Source organism: Drosophila bipectinata, chromosome 4, assembly GCF_030179905.1.
Source record: "Drosophila bipectinata strain 14024-0381.07 chromosome 4, DbipHiC1v2, whole genome shotgun sequence".
In the NCBI taxonomy this organism is placed as follows: Eukaryota; Metazoa; Arthropoda; class Insecta; order Diptera; family Drosophilidae; genus Drosophila; species Drosophila bipectinata.
In genome coordinates this window covers 9,099,500-9,117,125 of record NC_091740.1, presented here as the reverse complement: position 1 = coordinate 9,117,125, position 17,626 = coordinate 9,099,500, and the positions used below count along the sequence as shown (strand labels likewise).

Below are 17,626 nucleotides of genomic sequence, written 5' to 3'. Positions count from 1 at the left end.
GGCGTAGCCTGATTGCCGATAGCATGGCTACCTCGACCCCCAATATCTCTGCAGGTAATAGATCGAGTATGAAGTCTAGGGGTTGGTGTGGTACGAAGACTGCCTTTAATTCAAACCTCCGCCATTCTTTGCGTTTTCCTAAACCTTTCCCTACATATGGAGACTACTAAGAGGATAGGTCTAATGACCTCTATATAAAGCCATCTTACTATTTTTGGAGACATACCCAATTTAAGCCCATTCACCTTGCCGCAAGTATAGAGCGCATTATATGCTTTGTTTGCTCTATCCATAGTATTTAGCTTCCAGTTCAGTTTCCTGTCTGACGTAATTCCTAGGTACTTGGCGTTACCACTAAGGGTATGAGTTTCTCCTGATAGGTTTCAAAGTCTTACTCTTGGAGGTTTGTACTTCATAGTGAAGAGGATAAGTTCGGTCTTGGATGGGTTCACTCCCAGCCCATTTTTATCTTCCCATGTAGAGAGAACCCTTAGTTATTTAGTTACCCTATTTACCGTCGGATTGATCGTCTACCCCTTGTCTCGTCAGCGCATTGTTTATTGAACATGGTGCTTATCACTAAGTGCTTTAAGGATTAACTTAGTAATCTCGTGGAGAGCCATCTCCGTCATTCTTGTACGCGTGCTGTGATCCCGAAATTTCATTTGGGTTAATGGTAAGATGAATGTAGGGGCTAATAAGCCTTTCGATTGTCTTGAGAAAGGACTATAGACTTATCGATCTGAAGTCCTTAGGGGAGCAGTACGATGGTTTTCCCGGTTTGGGTATGAACACAACCCTCGCAACCACGTCTCAGGCAGGATACCAGTCTTAAAGATTGCTGTGAAGATTTTCCCGAACCATAACCACAGATTGCACCCGTTTTTGGTTAATTGGGCCGGGAAGATGCCATCAGGGCCTGGAAATTTAAAGGGCTTTAAACTGTTTATCGCCCAACTGATTCTTATTACTTAGAAGGTATTCGAGTTGGCCCGTGATTTGGCCCTGGCTCTGCGTTTCCAGGATTGTTTTATCCTGAGAACTCCCTGTAAAATGGAAAGTGGTCTAACTACCATCCGACCTTCCTGAGTCGGGAGGCCTCTGATGTCCTTTCCTAGAGCGGAGGGCCATATCATGCGTGAATTTCTGAAGTTTTGAAGACTCCTCCATTTCCTCAGAGCTACCAAATGGAAGAGATACTTGTATTTTAGTCGTAGCCTGACTGGCGTAGCCTGATTGCCGATAGCATGGCTACCTCGACCCCCAATATCTCTGCAGGTAATAGATCGAGTATGAAGTCTAGGGGTTGGACATACCCAATTTAAGCCCATTCACCTTGCCGCAAGTATAGAGCGCATTATATGCTTTGTTTGCTCTATCCATAGTATTTAGCTTCCAGTTCAGTTTCCTGTCTGAAGTAATTCCTAGGTACTTGGCGTTACCACTAAGGGTATGAGTTTCTCCTGATAGGTTTCAAAGTCTTGCTCTTGGAGGTTTGTACTTCATAGTAAAGAGGATAAGTTCGGTCTTGGATGGGTTCACTCCCAGCCCGTTTTTATCTTCCCATGTTGAGAGAACCCTTAGTTATTTAGTTACCCTATTTACCGTCGGATTGATCGTCTACCCCTTGTCTCGTCAGCGCATTGTTTATTGAACATGGTGCTTATCACTAAGTGCTTTAAGGATTAACTTAGTAATCTCGTGGAGAGCCATCTCCGTCATTCTTATACGCGTGTTGTGATCCCGAAATTTCATTTGGGTTAATGGTAAGATGAATGTAGGGGCTAATAAGCCTTTCGATTGTCTTGAGAAAGGACTATAGACTTATCGGTCTGAAGTCCTTAGGGGAGCAGTACGTTGGTTTTCCCGGTTTGGGTATGAACACAACCCTCGCAACCACGTCTCAGGGAGGATACCAGTCTTAAAGATTGCTGTGAAGATTTTTCCGAACCATAACCACAGATTGCACCCGTTTTTGGTTAATTGGGCCGGGAAGATGCCATCAGGGCCTGGAAATTTAAAGGGCTTTAAACTGTTTATCGCCCAACTGATTCTTATTACTTAGAAGGTATTCGAGTTGGCCCGTGATTTGGCCCTGGCTCTGCGTTTCCAGGATTGTTTTATCCTGAGAACTCCCTGTAAAATGGAAAGTGGTCTAACTACCATCCGACCTTCCTGAGTCGGGAGGCCTCTGATGTCCTTTCCTAGAGCGGAGGGCCATATCATGCGTGAATTTCTGAAGTTTTGAAGACTCCTCCATTTCCTCAGAGCTACCAAATGGAAGAGATACTTGTATTTTAGTCGTAGCCTGACTGGCGTAGCCTGATTGCCGATAGCATGGCTACCTCGACCCCCAATATCTGTGCAGGTAATAGATCGAGTATGAAGTCTAGGGGTTGGACATACCCAATTTAAGCCCATTCACCTTGCCGCAAGTATATGCTTTGTTTGCTCTATCCATAGTATTTAGCTTCCAGTTCAGTTTCCTGTCTGAAGTAATTCCTAGGTACTTGGCGTTACCACTAAGGGTATGAGTTTCTCCTGATAGGTTTCAAAGTCTTGCTCTTGGAGGTTTGTACTTCATAGTAAAGAGGATAAGTTCGGTCTTGGATGGGTTCACTCCCAGCCCGTTTTTATCTTCCCATGTTGAGAGAACCCTTAGTTATTTAGTTACCCTATTTACCGTCGGATTGATCGTCTACCCCTTGTCTCGTCAGCGCATTGTTTATTGAACATGGTGCTTATCACTAAGTGCTTTAAGGATTAACTTAGTTATCTCGTGGAGAGCCATCTCCGTCATTCTTATACGCGTGCTGTGATCCCGAAATTTCATTTGGGTTAATGGTAAGATGAATGTAGGGGCTAATAAGCCTTTCGATTGTCTTGAGAAAGGACTATAGACTTATCGGTCTGAAGTCCTTAGGGGAGCAGTACGATGGTTTTCCCGGTTTGGGTATGAACACAACCCTCGCAACCACGTCTCAGGCAGGATACCAGTCTTAAAGATTGCTGTGAAGATTTTCCCGAACCATAACCACAGATTGCACCCGTTTTTGGTTAATTGGGCCGGGAAGATGCCATCAGGGCCTGGAAATTTAAAGGGCTTTAAACTGTTTATCGCCCAACTGATTCTTATTACTTAGAAGGTATTCGAGTTGGCCCGTGATTTGGCCCTGGCTCTGCGTTTCCAGGATTGTTTTATCCTGAGAACTCCCTGTAAAATGGAAAGTGGTCTAACTACCATCCGACCTTCCTGAGTCGGAAGGCCTCTGATGTCCTTTCCTAGAGCGGAGGGCCATATCATGCGTGAATTTCTGAAGTTTTGAAGACTCCTCCATTTCCTCAGAGCTACCAAATGGAAGAGATACTTGTATTTTAGTCGTAGCCTGACTGGCGTAGCCTGATTGCCGATAGCATGGCTACCTCGACCCCCAATATCTCTGCAGGTAATAGATCGAGTATGAAGTCTAGGGGTTGGACATACCCAATTTAAGCCCATTCACCTTGCCGCAAGTATAGAGCGCATTATATGCTTTGTTTGCTCTATCCATAGTATTTAGCTTCCAGTTCAGTTTCCTGTCTGACGTAAATCCTAGGTACTTGGCGTTACCACTAAGGGTATGAGTTTCTCCTGATAGGTTTCAAAGTCTTACTCTTGGAGGTTTGTACTTCATAGTGAAGAGGATAAGTTCGGTCTTGGATGGGTTCACTCCCAGCCCGTTTTTATCTTCCCATGTTGAGAGAACCCTTAGTTATTTAGTTACCCTATTTACCGTCGGATTGATCGTCTACCCCTTGTCTCGTCAGCGCATTGTTTATTGAACATGGTGCTTATCACTAAGTGCTTTAAGGATTAACTTAGTAATCTCATGGAGAGCCATCTCCGTCATTCTTATACGCGTGCTGTGATCCCGAAATTTCATTTGGGTTAATGGTAAGATGAATGTAGGGGCTAATAAGCCTTTCGATTGTCTTGAGAAAGGACTATAGACTTATCGGTCTGAAGTCCTTAGGGGAGCAGTACGATGGTTTTCCCGGTTTGGGTATGAACACAACCCTCGCAACCACGTCTCAGGCAGGATACCAGTCTTAAAGATTGCTGTGAAGATTTTCCCGAACCATAACCACAGATTGCACCCGTTTTTGGTTAATTGGGCCGGGAAGATGCCATCAGGGCCTGGAAATTTAAAGGGCTTTAAACTGTTTATCGCCCAACTGATTCTTATTACTTAGAAGGTATTCGAGTTGGCCCGTGATTTGGCCCTGGCTCTGCGTTTCCAGGATTGTTTTATCCTGAGAACTCCCTGTAAAATGGAAAGTGGTCTAACTACCATCCGACCTTCCTGAGTCGGGAGGCCTCTGATGTCCTCTAAATGCTCGAACAGAACCTGGTTCAGGCATTCCTCTTTGCCTTACGCAGTTGCTTGTTGTACTGCTCAAGGTTCGCTTTATGCGCCTCCTAAGCTACTTCTGTGTTTGCCTTACTAGCGAAGTTAGAGGCTTTACGGGCCTTGGTTTTAATGTTCGCAAGTGTTTTCGCGCACCATGGTGGTTTCTTTGAATTGCTACTGCCCGATCTACTTTTGGGACAGACCCTTTTGAATTGCCTTGGCATACGCCGCCGCTAGCGGGCCCACCATGACGTCCAGGTCTTTCATTGCGTACTGCTAACAGAGTGAAGCTCTCGAATTTGACCATCAATTCTATTTATCGGTGGTCCGAGAAGGAGTTTTTCTTTAGGACTGCCCATCTAACAACCCTGTTTGCTAGAAAGTCTGAGTAAAGTACCTCCCTTCTGTTCGTAACGATGAAGGTGGGTTCTGAGCCCCTGTAACCACCAGAAGATTTGAGTTTGGGATAAAATCGAACATTGATGCACCCACTACGTTACATACATTCACACAAATATAACACACCCTTACCTTCTGCGTACCGGGTATAACAAAATTGATGGATTCCTTAAAGACTGATTTAAAATGGATAAATCTTAATCTAAAATTATTCTTTTAACTCACGTAGGCCGAAAAATTTATCTTCAAAATAGGTAGAGCAAAACTGGTTTTAATTTTATTATAGAAGAGGGTCAAAACATTTACTTACAATTATTTTTATTTTAGTTTCTTTTGCAAATGCCGAATAAGAATGGTTTTTATATGCATTTTACATGTTCCTTTTTTTGTCCCAAAATGATATCAGATATTTTGAGCGTGGCTTGCGGGATTTTATACTCTTGCAGAGGGTATTAACATTTTTTTCAAAAGCGTTGAACGCAGTGAAGGAGACGTCTTGGACCCCATAAAGTATATACACCCAGTCCTTTTTTACGCAATTGTTGGTTCTGCCACTAATCGCGTAAAAAAAAAATCGCGTACAAATGGTAACCGCTAACTAAATGACTAATGACTAGATTTGCAATAATTGATACACATAGAGTAATCGCAATCGCAATCGCAATCTCGTTAAAGTGAAAAATCCGCGTAAAAAAAGAAATTTGCGCTGCAAAAATAACCGCGTTTAAGTTTTCACTTCACGCGATTTCTCGCGTAAAAAGAGATCGCGTAAAAAAAGGACTGCGTGTATATTCTTAACCAGGATCACCTCCTGAGTTAATATAAGCATGAACGACTGTCTGTCCGTCCTACTGTTATTAAAAAAACTGAGAGACTATGTTTAAAGCTGTCGACTTAAAACTTTGGACACACCCTTCTTTTGTTTCCGCGTAGTATATAAGTCGGTCTGGGACCGGAAGCTCCCATAAAACTGCCATAAACTTTAAAGATATTAAAGTTAGAGATTTCCTATTGATTCAATTTATGCAAAAATAATACGACATACTAAAATTCATAAAGACGGGTCGACTATATCCTATAGCTTCTGGTCGCGGAACGGATAAGTTAGTCTTTTAAATAATGATAGTCACATAGTAACGCCACTATGGTCTACTTTTGTTCAGTATTGTATTCGCGTTACACTATGTTTGTATATGGCCCCACTGATTGAAGAAGATACTGCGGTGATCAAGATATATTAAGATGAGGTTATATCTAAGTTGAGAAGGAGCTCCCAGAGGCAAGGGTAAATGAAGGACAGGTTAGTATTGAGTCCAGTGGCGTTGGTGTGAGCGGTGCGCCAAACACACCACTGGAAAAGGCGCCACGCTTGAGCGCCGGGCAGGGGCGGATACAGGTATCTGCCTGGGGGAGGGGGATCATAATTTTTTTTTTAACAATTCAAGTAGCAGGTGGCGAATAATCAAAAATTATACGCAGTTTCTAACAATAAAGTGATACTATAGTTTTATTCAAAACACACTGTACATTGCACATAAGGTCTAATTTGCAACTTCATTCGATATCTTAGGAACATAAATATGTATAACTAAAATTCTAACGCTATTCATTAATGCAAGCTTGTATTAATGTGATGTACAGTAGCTGAAGTTAGTTAAAATTGAAAAGTAAATTAAAATTAAAGTAAATTGTAATTTGAAGTAAATAAATTTGAAGTAAATAAATTGATTAATTTCAATCTAAATGGCGAATTCCATTTTCTTTTTCCTCTTTTTGAAAACTTTTCTTTTACTCCCTCGATATCAATACTGATTTCGGAATGAGTATGTGGCAATGCTAGGCCAGTAGCCTCCCCTCACCCATAGTTGTACGCAACCATTGTTTCAACCTGCAAAGAGTTGAAAAACTACGTTCTGCCGTAGCATTTCTATTCTCACAGCTGGAAACATCTATTGGTCGCAATAATTTTGAAATCATGGCTTCATACTCCTTGTTCATACTCCTTGTTCGCCTAAACTCAACACAGTTAGGTAAATAAATTTGACGTAAATAAATTAATTAATTTCAATCTAAATGGCGAATTCCATTTTCTTTTTCCTCTTTTTGAAAACTTTGCTATTACTCCCTCGATATCAATACTGATTTCGGAATGAGTATGTGGCAATGCTAGGCCAGTAGCCTCCCCTCCTCACCCATAGTTGTACGCAACCATTGTTTCAACCTGCAAAGAGTTGAAAAACTACGTTCTGCCGTAGCATTTCTATTCTCACAGCTGGAAACATCTATTGGTCGCAATCATTTTGAAATCATGGCTTCATACTCCTTGTTCATACTCCTTGTTCGCCTAAACTCAACACAATTAGGTAATGCGATCGACAACTTGAGTTTATTTGAAGGCGACGATTAATTATTTACTAAATTAATTTTTGAATAAAATAATTAATACATGACTGAATAACATAATTTTTTAATTTTGATTTAATTGGGAGTTATTAATATTTATTTGTTGCTTCTGAATTAACTAGTTGGAGTTGGCGATCGCTTAATTCCCTCTAAATAAAAGTTTGGGCTGGCCAGACACGCGGCCAAGATAGAATCGTAATCGTCGGTTGTGCACCTATGCAAGTAGCTAAGATAAGTTGGTATATACTATTATGGCCATGAGCAGTAAAGACCCGAAGCGAAAGATGTTACTTCCGAGAACGCGAATCAAGATATCGAGGGTGGCGATCGCTTAATTGCCTCTAAATAAAAGTTTGAGCTGGCCAGGCCCGCGGCCAAGATAGAATCGTATTCGTCGGTTGTGCACCTAAGCAAGTAGCTAAGCTAAGTTCGTATATACCATTATGGCCATGAGCAGTAAAGACCCGAAGCGAAACGTGTTACTTGCGAACGCGAATCGAGATATTCTAATGAACAGACGGGGTACAACGACCCCCACAGATGTTGCCTCATGCGTAAAAGGCAACACGATGTCAAGGCTTGAAAACAGTTCAGTGGTTCAGTCAGGACGCAGCTGGAGCTCGTCACGAAACTTCGGGTCTATTTTCCCGTGCCTTAAGACGGGGACATAGCACGGTTCTGCAGGAAGAGCCGTACAGGTAACGTTTACGGATGACAGAGAAGGCAACACTACTTACATGACGAAGCCGGGAGTGCTTGACGGTCACAACAGTCAGATGGTGGCCACAAAGGGACCTACGGAGCAGTAACATTTTCGTGTCCCATGCAACAAGCCTGGGAAGCGCAGGGTGCAGAGCCTGAGCGGCCAGGAGATGCCGCTTCAGAACCTTAGTTGGTCGGAAATTTTTGATACAATAATATGCATTTTTTATAAACAAAATTTTGAGGAAAAGTTTCTTTCTTAGACAAAATACAAATATTGGATGATTTTCGATCGTTAAGTTAAATTGCAGCTGCAGATATGGCAGTATGCAGATCCTTATGAAATTTGATAAGTCGTAGTATTTTGCCAAAAATAGAATCCATGAAATCCAGCTTAAATATATAACTCAACGTCTAACTAAAATCAGCCAAGTTATGGCATATTAATAAGTTATATGGAAGTAATACGCCAGTTGTAGTCAGCCGATCCAGGTAATGACCAAAATATGAAAATATAGAAGATAAAAATTACCCTCCTTCCATTAACGCAGTCAGCAAGAACACTCAAATATTAGCACAAAATCCAGTCAGTGGGGGGCAAAACGCACAAATGTTTAAAATTTAAGTGTATGCGTAGCAGCAAAACACAATGAGAGCAGAGCAGAGCGTTCACTTAGCAAAAAAAAGTTTTTTTTTTTAGTTTTTGGAATGGGCTCAAAAATAAATGGACTTTGGAATGGATTTTATTTTAAAGAAAGCTTTTTTAGCAACAGTTCTTAAACAAATGAAAAACTACGCTTCTCAACCTATAATTTCCTATGAAAAGAAAATTATTCCAACCTAATTTCTGAGAAAATTTCATTGGAAACATTTTGTTTATTAAATATGGGCTGTTAAATGAGGAAAAAAATGGGGGCATATGAGAGAGCTTCTAAAAAATTTGATAGTGCTCAAATTAAGAGTGACAGTTCCGGCACCGCTGCGGAAAAATTAGGCCCTGTACACGCGTGCTATGGAAAAAGAGAGTTTGCTCCCCACTGGTTTATGTAGCCCATACATAGACTATGTATATGTATATATACCATGTATATGCCCATAGTTTCCCATATGCCCATCCTAGATATATATCTATATATCTAAGTAATATATCAAAAAGGTGATATCTCAAGGGCTTTTTTCCAAAGTAAAAATATTAAAATTCTTATAGCAAATTTAAAGAAAAAATCAATTATTATTTCATAATAGAACCAATTTATTTTAATACAAAATCTAAAAAAAGTTCCAAGCTTTTATCTTCAAAAATACCCAAGTTGGTGTTTTTACCAAAAACCAATTACCATTTCGAATCGTAACGACAGCTGCAAGGTATATTCGGCCGATCGTTATTTGGTCTGATCTCTGATCAACTGACCAACAATAGAATCTGAACGAAGTTCCAACTTTCTATTTTCAAAAACACGAATTTTGAATGCAACTTTATATTTTCAAAAACACGAAAGTTGCATTCAAAATTCGAACTATCAAACTTTAAAAGCACGAAAGTTAGCTATGGCTTACACCAAGAAAACACCAAAGTTAGCTGCCGGATCAGCTATGACCGTAGTAAACATCACGGCTCAACAGACCCGGCTCAGATCTCCCATTTCTCCATGACCTTAGCCTGAGTAACCTACACCACATTGAAGCCATTAGAGAAAAACTGTCATCGGGATCACTCCTAAACAGCAGCTTTACTAGCCGTCGTGTTACTATGCTCCATCTCGTGGGTTACTTGTGGTTGCTTGTAGGTTACATAGGAGCACGGTAATGCTCCTTAAGGCCAGTCGCCCCATAAAATCAAAGCCGATTCGGTTGAAATTTCGACAGTAGCCATCTAGAAAAATGTGACGCCATCGGGCGGTGAGGCTAAGTACTTATCGGACTGCCCTCGTAATAAGAATTAATTAAAAGAAAAAAATATTTTATTTTTTATTTTTTATAGAAAATTTTTAAAAATTTATTTTATCTAGAAATATGGGAGTCAAACCACTATTCTTCTAGTTTCTGTAATTTGGCTCAGTCAAAGCTTAACAATCATTTTCAAAGTGCAAGCGAAGGAAAAAAAATATGATCATAAAAATTATGCCAAATTTTGACATATTCAATTTCTATGGTTCGCAGATATATTGCAGTACAAAATGAGTGGAAAAAAGAAAGCTCGGATTTAACGCACCGAAAAAATTCATAGTAAATTTTTGTATTTTCCTATTATTTTCGTGAAGTACACACAAAACCAATGCGGTGTTCAAACACCTGTAAGGAGATTTAATCTCCCCACACGCTAAGACAGGTGGCGTGGGGCAAAGTCAAGGAATGGGGGTTGAGGGGGTGCGAAAGCGGTCAAGCGCTGGGACTACTTCACACATGCAGTACGAGGGGATGGGGGGAAAGTAAAGATGAGAAGCCTAGCCGCAAGACAGAAGGAGCAGTGAGGGAGGCAACGCGCCGGGAGAAAGCAGAGAAGACGTGGAACGTAACGGTTCTCTTGCATTAAGTCTAGAAGTAACATAGCATAGAAATGGGAGAGAAAAACTGGATATATACACTTAAAAAGGAGAAGCTGGTCGAAGTGTGCAGAGAACTCGGTCAACCAGTTCAAGAACTCGGAACTTGTGGCGAAATGGGTCGACAAGTCCAAAAACGGCGAAGTGCTAGCGTTAACGCGAGGGTACGAGGAGAGGTTCGTGCACGTGTCCCCCTCCAGGCAGAGAGCCACCAGCGGGACCGATAGACTCATAGGGATTTTGGCGGAACCGGAGCCAAGAGTAGGAAAGAGCATGGAGTCACAGTCAAGGACGTATGTCCCGGTTCCGGTGGACTACGCAAATCTCGGCGTCCTATTAGACGCTAAACTTAAATTTTCCGAGTATATTTGCACAACGGTTTATAAGGCTAAAGGACTCCTTGGTTTCATTGAAAAGTAGTCAAAAGAATTTAATGCATTTTACTAACACGCCCAGCATTTACTAATACGTTTAAATTTTAACATTCGTAATAGAAGGACTAGAAACTGTAGTCCTCTATTCCTTAGCTATTGTAGTTCGACATGTGCACAGCACGACCCTTTTAGGGTCTTATGCTCGAACTACAATGGTCTCTACTCTAGCTTAAAAAAAATAAAAAATAGCCTAATAAATAGTACATAGCCTTGGTCGTTTGGGCCTCTAAGCTTTACGATGAATACAGGAATGCCAGCTGATGCTCTAATTGATGCACAAGCCATTTCCAAAATTCTGAAAGACCGCGAAAAAAAAAAATATATATATAAGTGAATGATCGGAAATGACCCAACTATGGTATTTTTAAAGATATAAACATGGAACTCTTTTTCTTTTTAATTACCCTTAACTGCTAGGGTATATAAACTTCGGCTCTCCCGAAAGCTTTCCTTTAACTACTTTAGTTATAGTAATTTTTTAAATAGTACTTTTTTTTACCACTAATATTCTTTATGGGGTATTAGAAAACTATGCATGCAATTTAGCTTCAAAATTTTTACTTTTGGAGATAAATTTGCTCATACTGATATATAGATGGACGGAAAGACAGATTACTATATTCCTTCTGGAGTACCGGGCTTAAAAAAAAAATTATAAATAGTTAAAAAGATGAAATTAAAAGCACCATTAGCTATTTATTGTATAAAAGATAATGTTTACCTTCATATCGTCCATGCAGATAGGGTTAATCATATCATCAATACAGATATGGCTGTCTTCTTCTTGTATATCGTGGCAATAGCTGGGTGTCCACAGTATATTGTCATTGGAATCTTGGCCGTTTCCAGCCAAGAAAGCTGAACCTTTTTCTTCTTTCTTTAAAGCTTTATCCATAGCTGTAATCTTTTTAAATCGCTGAATATCCAATTCCGTTGCTCTTCGTTTCACCCTCACCAAATTCCTATTGAGTTTAGTGTGCGTACGTGACTGGGTACATATGATATTGTTAGCACGGATATAGCTTCGGTCGATCGATGGTTGCAAATTTTCTCTTTTATTACCTAATAGACGTGCACCGGATTTATGTTGTCACAACATTTCATTTTGATGTTCAGTGCTATTTCCATGGTTCTCTTCTAAATCAAAATCGTGGCTTTCCAATTCCAACTCCATATCAGCCTCATCATTAAAGGTTTCAAGAGGCGACAACGCTGTTGGATGAAGATGTGCATAACTATCTTGTGTTAAGCTGTTGCTTAATGAGTGATTATTGCTTGTGGTCAGGCATTGTGTTTGACTAAGGCTGTGAATTCTGTCTTCATCCTGTCCATCACGCTCTTGTTGACGGTTTTGAATTAAATGAGTTTGATTTTTTATGTCATCATCCCGCCATTTATCCATCGATCTTCTACGGGCATTCATAAAGAAATTTCCTACGGTAGTTGGCTCTAAACCTAGTTGACGTGCTATAGTGACTTGCATTTCCTTTGATGGTCTTTTGGTCTCCTTAATATAATATAAATATAGTGTTTGTAAATAAATATTCATTAACTAAAACTTACTTTAAAAATTGCTTGTAAAGTTCGTCGCTGGAGATCTGTAAAAACTAAGCGTGGCTTTTTTGGTTGCGTTATGTGCTCGATTTGCGGCTCTTCCTTTCGCCGACAATTTGCGCTAGTGATGGGGAAATTACAGCCAGGGGCATTTGATGCAGTTGATCCGTCTAGTAGATCTGAAACTTTTTTATGAAAATAAGTTTAAAATTTTGAAAATATGTCAGTATAAATTTCATTCACCGTTTGGAGAAATTGTGGAAGCAAGATTTGAATCCATCACGGTCATTGTCACTGTAGAACTTGGGGACAATGCTGTTGATCCAGAAGTACTACATAATGATGTTCCCACAACCAACTGTGCACGTTGGGGAATTTGAGCGGCGGCCATCCGGAGTGCTGACATGCGCTGAAATTCTGGTTCTTGTAGCCATTTATGCATTCTGCGGAACGTTTCTCGGCCAGATTTCAGCTTGGACCATGGCTTTGGGTTACGAAGAAGATCTGAGAGGGTACCTTGTGAGCGACATAGGACACGTTGCGCAAAAATTGCTTGTGGTATACTATATCTCTTAAGCTCAGCAGATATGCGCTGGGCCAATTCTTTTGTATTGATCTCTTCCAAGTCATTGCAAACGGATGTGCGGCTAGTTCCTCCACTAGCCGCAGAAATATGCTTCGGAGAACTAGAAGCACTAGTTTTTATCTGTGTTTGAGCTCCTTGAAAGCCATTTGAGAGATTCGAATTGGTTTGATGGCTGGCACTACTTAAGTTTGAAGATATAATATTATTTGAACTTGACTGTTCTGTTGATGCATTGACTTCTTGAGTTTTCGATAAAAAATACTGTGGCTTTTGAGAAGACGATGTTCGTCGGCTTACTTTATGTAATTCTGTAGGTGGTGGTGGTGTTGGAGTTAGGGATACAACTACCGATAAACTTGACATTGAATTATTAACGTTGGGAAGATTAACAACCGATGTAGGTGAATGTAATGGCATTGACAATACGGATCCCCCTGAGACAGAGTGTGGACTCAGTGTGGGGCTGTGTTGTAATCCAACTGTAGAGCTAGTGGAGGAAGTTGTTCCCAGCACCAGCTCATGGTCATGGTGGCTTCCGCTGTAAGGCGTTTCATAATGACTTACTAATAAATTTTCGCCAATAACTCTAGTTGGTGAAAGGCAAACAACTTGTTTTGGTAATGTAACTGGCAGTAGTTGAAGTCCATGACATTGTTCATGATTTTGCTTTTGTTGATTTAAATGACCATGCCCAATAACATGGCCATCTTCATGACCGAGTCCTTGCAAATGCGTCGATAAGTTCTTCTTGTTGCCATTTTCATTAAGTGGAAGTCCCGGAGCATTGTGAGCCTGCAAGTCACAGGAAACGACCATCCCAGAGAGGCCACTCGAAGGTGAAGTAGAATAAGTATGGGACGGTGGAGAAATCATGGAGGATAACTTTTCATAAGAAGAAAATGGTGATTGAGCTTCACTTAATACACTTAGAGCAAGATGATTATTGCCTAAAGGAATGGAAAGGACAGGGACAGAATTGCAGTCATTATTGGCACACCCAGAAGTGTTGCCATTGCCACTAATGCATACATTATCACCAGATAAATTTCTAGTTTCCGTTCCATTGGGTACTCCTCCTCCACCTCTTCTACTATTGGCGTCTTCATCTCCTCCAGAAATATGACCAGAATATGCGAATTTTTCAGACATTGTTGATATAGGAGGTAGGGGTTGAATAGGAGTTAATGTAGCATATGAAGTTGGGCTAAACTCAGGTGGAGATAAACGATCATTGACCGAGGTAAGTGTCTGATACGAGCTGTGGTCTAAGACAGGGCTTAGTAACTGTACACGTTCATCATCTTCATCTTCTTCCTCCGCATCGGCATCCGCATCGTCATTAACGTCTCTTTGACTTTCTTCATGTAAATCTTTTTCACGCTCTTGCGCCTGAACAATAACCGATAGAACCTCACCATGCACACCACCTAGTGCCAAATCCAGTTGAGTTGATCTTTGAAGCTGTCCATTAAGTGTTTCATCATGAGGTTGATGGTGCGAGTGAAGTCTTTGCGGACAATGGGGTTGTTGTTGCAGAAGTTGTTGGTGGTGTTGATTAAGGGTAACCTCGTCATCATCGCTTCTTCCTCCTTCAGAAGACAAGTCCTCCATTTCATCGATTTCAACACCAAGACTCATATTAACGATAGTTGAATCTACTTCAGTATGACTGAAGCTGTTTGTCCGCGCCTGCCCTCTAGTATTTATTATATTAAGCTTGGTTTCCTGCTTCATTTGAGGCAGTACAGCATTTGATATAGTTTCCACTGTCAGCGAATCTAAGCTTATATCTGATGCAGCAAAATCTATTGGGCTGCTAGCTATGCGAGCATTGCACTCTTGCTCATGACCTCCAGGTAGTAGTCCCAAAGGCAATACCAACCTTCTTGGATTGTGTCGCGAACCAGTCGGATAAACTGCCTGTTCATTTTGTTGGCCCAAATCAACAATGACCATATCAACAGAATCCCGCCTAGATCCGCACCCTGAACCTTTTCTACCGTCATTTAAAATATTCTTTGCTGGGGAGGCAATCAAATTTTGCATTAGGTGTGACTCGCCGTGGTTGGAACCATTCTCTGCAGGAATTAGTGGAGACTGAGATTGTGATTCCGAATTATTCCCAACCGTGATAAACTCAGTGGGATTGTTCATCAGTCGCTCATCATATATTTGACGATCTAATATTTCATTCAACGAGTCCATTCCTTACAAGTTTTAAGGGAACTGTTTAATTGGTATCCAAAAGTTTCTGAAATAAAAAATTGAAATATAAAATTCGATAAAATAATTTTTAGCCTATTGTATTTTATTTTAGTAGGTCCACCTCTATATCATCTCCAATCTAGGGTCAATATGACCGTTCGTCTGTGTGTTAGTGTTTTTATACCCTTGCAGAGAGTATTATAATTTTGTGTGTGCAACGCAGTGAAGGAGATATCTCCGACCCTATTAGGTATATACATATATTCTTAATCAGTATCACCTACTGAGTTGATATAAGCATGTCAGTCGGCCCTAGTATCTACTAGTCTCTCAGTTTTTAAGCTATCAACTTATACTATCAACTTAAATACTTAAATACTTTAAGCTATCAACAGTCCGTCTGTCTGTTTTTACGCAAACTGGTCTATCAGTTTTAAAGCTATCGACTTGAAACTTTGCACAAACCTTTTTTTGCACACAGTATATATAGCTGCCACCCTATAGCTGCCATAAAACTGATTTAACGGAAATGGTATAACATTTATGTTTTTAAAGTTAATGAGTTCGGCTTTAGCATGTGCTATTTTTGTCAATATATTATGACATATTAAATTTCATAGGGATCGGCCGACTATTTTCTATAGCTGCTTAACTTAGCTTAGCTTGCATCGTAAGGAAGAAGAAACAGTTATAATCCAGAGATTTCATAATAATCGGCCAACTGTTTCTAACATTTTCATACATCCTAACAATAGAAACCACATTGGACATTCCTTTCATTCATTATAAAAATTTGACTTATTGCATAACTTTGCAATCCTTTAAAAGAGTTTTATATATAAAATATTTATTTATATAAAAATATATGGGTCTTTCATGTACATGTATCTTTATATATATTTTATTAATATATGTGTATACATAAATATATATGTAACATATATTTTTATATTTTGCATTTTTATATAATTTTATAATATAGGTTTTTTAAACAATCCCCTAGATGTTGGTTTTGGCATTTCATTTTAGATACATTTGTATGTACTTATGTATATTATATTATTTTCGTTTGTTGGGTGCAATGCATATTGTTGCCATCGACGCCGACTTTAAGGGTGGCTTTTCTCGCCAAGACAACACTTATAGGCACATATACACCAATATATATACCATTTATAGTCATGTTAATATACTCACATACAAAAAAACGAAACATAGTCTTAGGTTTGCTTTCACTTTAAGAATACATATTTCTAATTTCCGTTTACAGTGCATGCTTTTTTTTTACATGCCGTTTTTAGTGTTTTTTTTAACTATTCACTGTTATTAGGGTCAGTTGCAATCTCATATCTTTTTGAAAGCAATAAAAACGGTACACAAGTTGATGACAAGGTTATGAAGGCAACATATCTTATGTAAATAAATAACAAAACCGAAAATTTGTTCTAAGTGTTCATTTAATAGAAACTTGGTAGCTTTGACAGGTATATTTTCCCTTTTAAAATCAATTAAAACTTTTGCTTGCAAAATTCTCTACGCATGTACATATATATATATGCACACATGAACAAACATATGGGTGATTTTTCCGAAACTCTTTTATTTGTCCAGTACAATCCTTTAAGTTTCAGCCGTACGCGAATTACACCCAATTCCAACTGAAGGAAATCAAACTTAACAAAACGGAATGGAAGTAAAATGAACAGCCACAAAACACCACCTTTTTTCTGGGGGTTGTGAAAAGCAGATACTACATCGTACGCTCCACTACTCCACCCCTAAATTAAGCGCATGCGCAACACAAATGGCCTCTAAACCAAAAGAAATTTAGCCCGGTTTCCTACAAAATATAGATTTTGAACTTTCCATTCGATATTGATATTTCCAATATTCACGAGATCAATTTATGGGAAATACGTTTTTTGTTTATATATAATAATATAATTGTTTTTTAATTAAAACTAAAATGTATAAAATATTGGTATAGTTCTATACAAAACTATATTTTCATATATTTTCATTTTATTTAAATCAATAAATTCACCTAATGGATTTTGTTTTGGTCCGCTTAAACAATATATTTTGCAAAACTATTACACAAACAAGAAAGGGAAGCTGATTTCGGGCGGAGCCGAAGATAATATACCCTGCGTCATTTCCGATTGTTCAGTTATATAGTTATATAGCTCAGTTCAGTTATATAGCTATAGGATATAGTCGGCCGATCCTTATTAAATGTGATAGGTCATATAATTTTACCAAAAATAGCACTCATGCAAAATCCAGACGTTCTAACTCTAAAAGCAGTATTTATTGGATATGTTCGACCGATATCGGCCGTTCCGACTTATATACGTGCAAGGAAAGAAGGGTGTGTGCAAAGTTTCGTTGAGTTGACGTTGAGTTGAG

General features: G+C 39.5%; 1 protein-coding gene across 2 annotated transcripts in view; it reads right to left on the bottom strand.

The window, feature by feature from the left end:
• The window catches only part of onecut, a 36,632-nt gene extending 19,712 nt beyond the window's left edge, over positions 1-16,920 (bottom strand). The window contains exons 1-4 of one of the 2 annotated variants that reach the window (XM_043213536.2): positions 16,415-16,920; positions 12,670-15,263; positions 12,436-12,605; positions 11,594-12,379 (exon numbers count right to left, since the gene is read on the bottom strand). In XM_043213536.2, coding sequence (XP_043069471.1) covers positions 11,963-12,379; positions 12,436-12,605; positions 12,670-15,217 — 3,135 coding nt within the window. In that variant the 5' untranslated portion in view covers positions 15,218-15,263; positions 16,415-16,920 and the 3' untranslated portion in view covers positions 11,594-11,962. Of the gene's footprint in view, positions 1-11,593; positions 12,380-12,435; positions 12,612-12,669; positions 15,264-16,414 lie in introns of both variants that reach the window. The other variant, XM_043213535.2, reaches the window with a different exon arrangement.
• Positions 16,921-17,626: the final 706 nt, after the last annotated feature.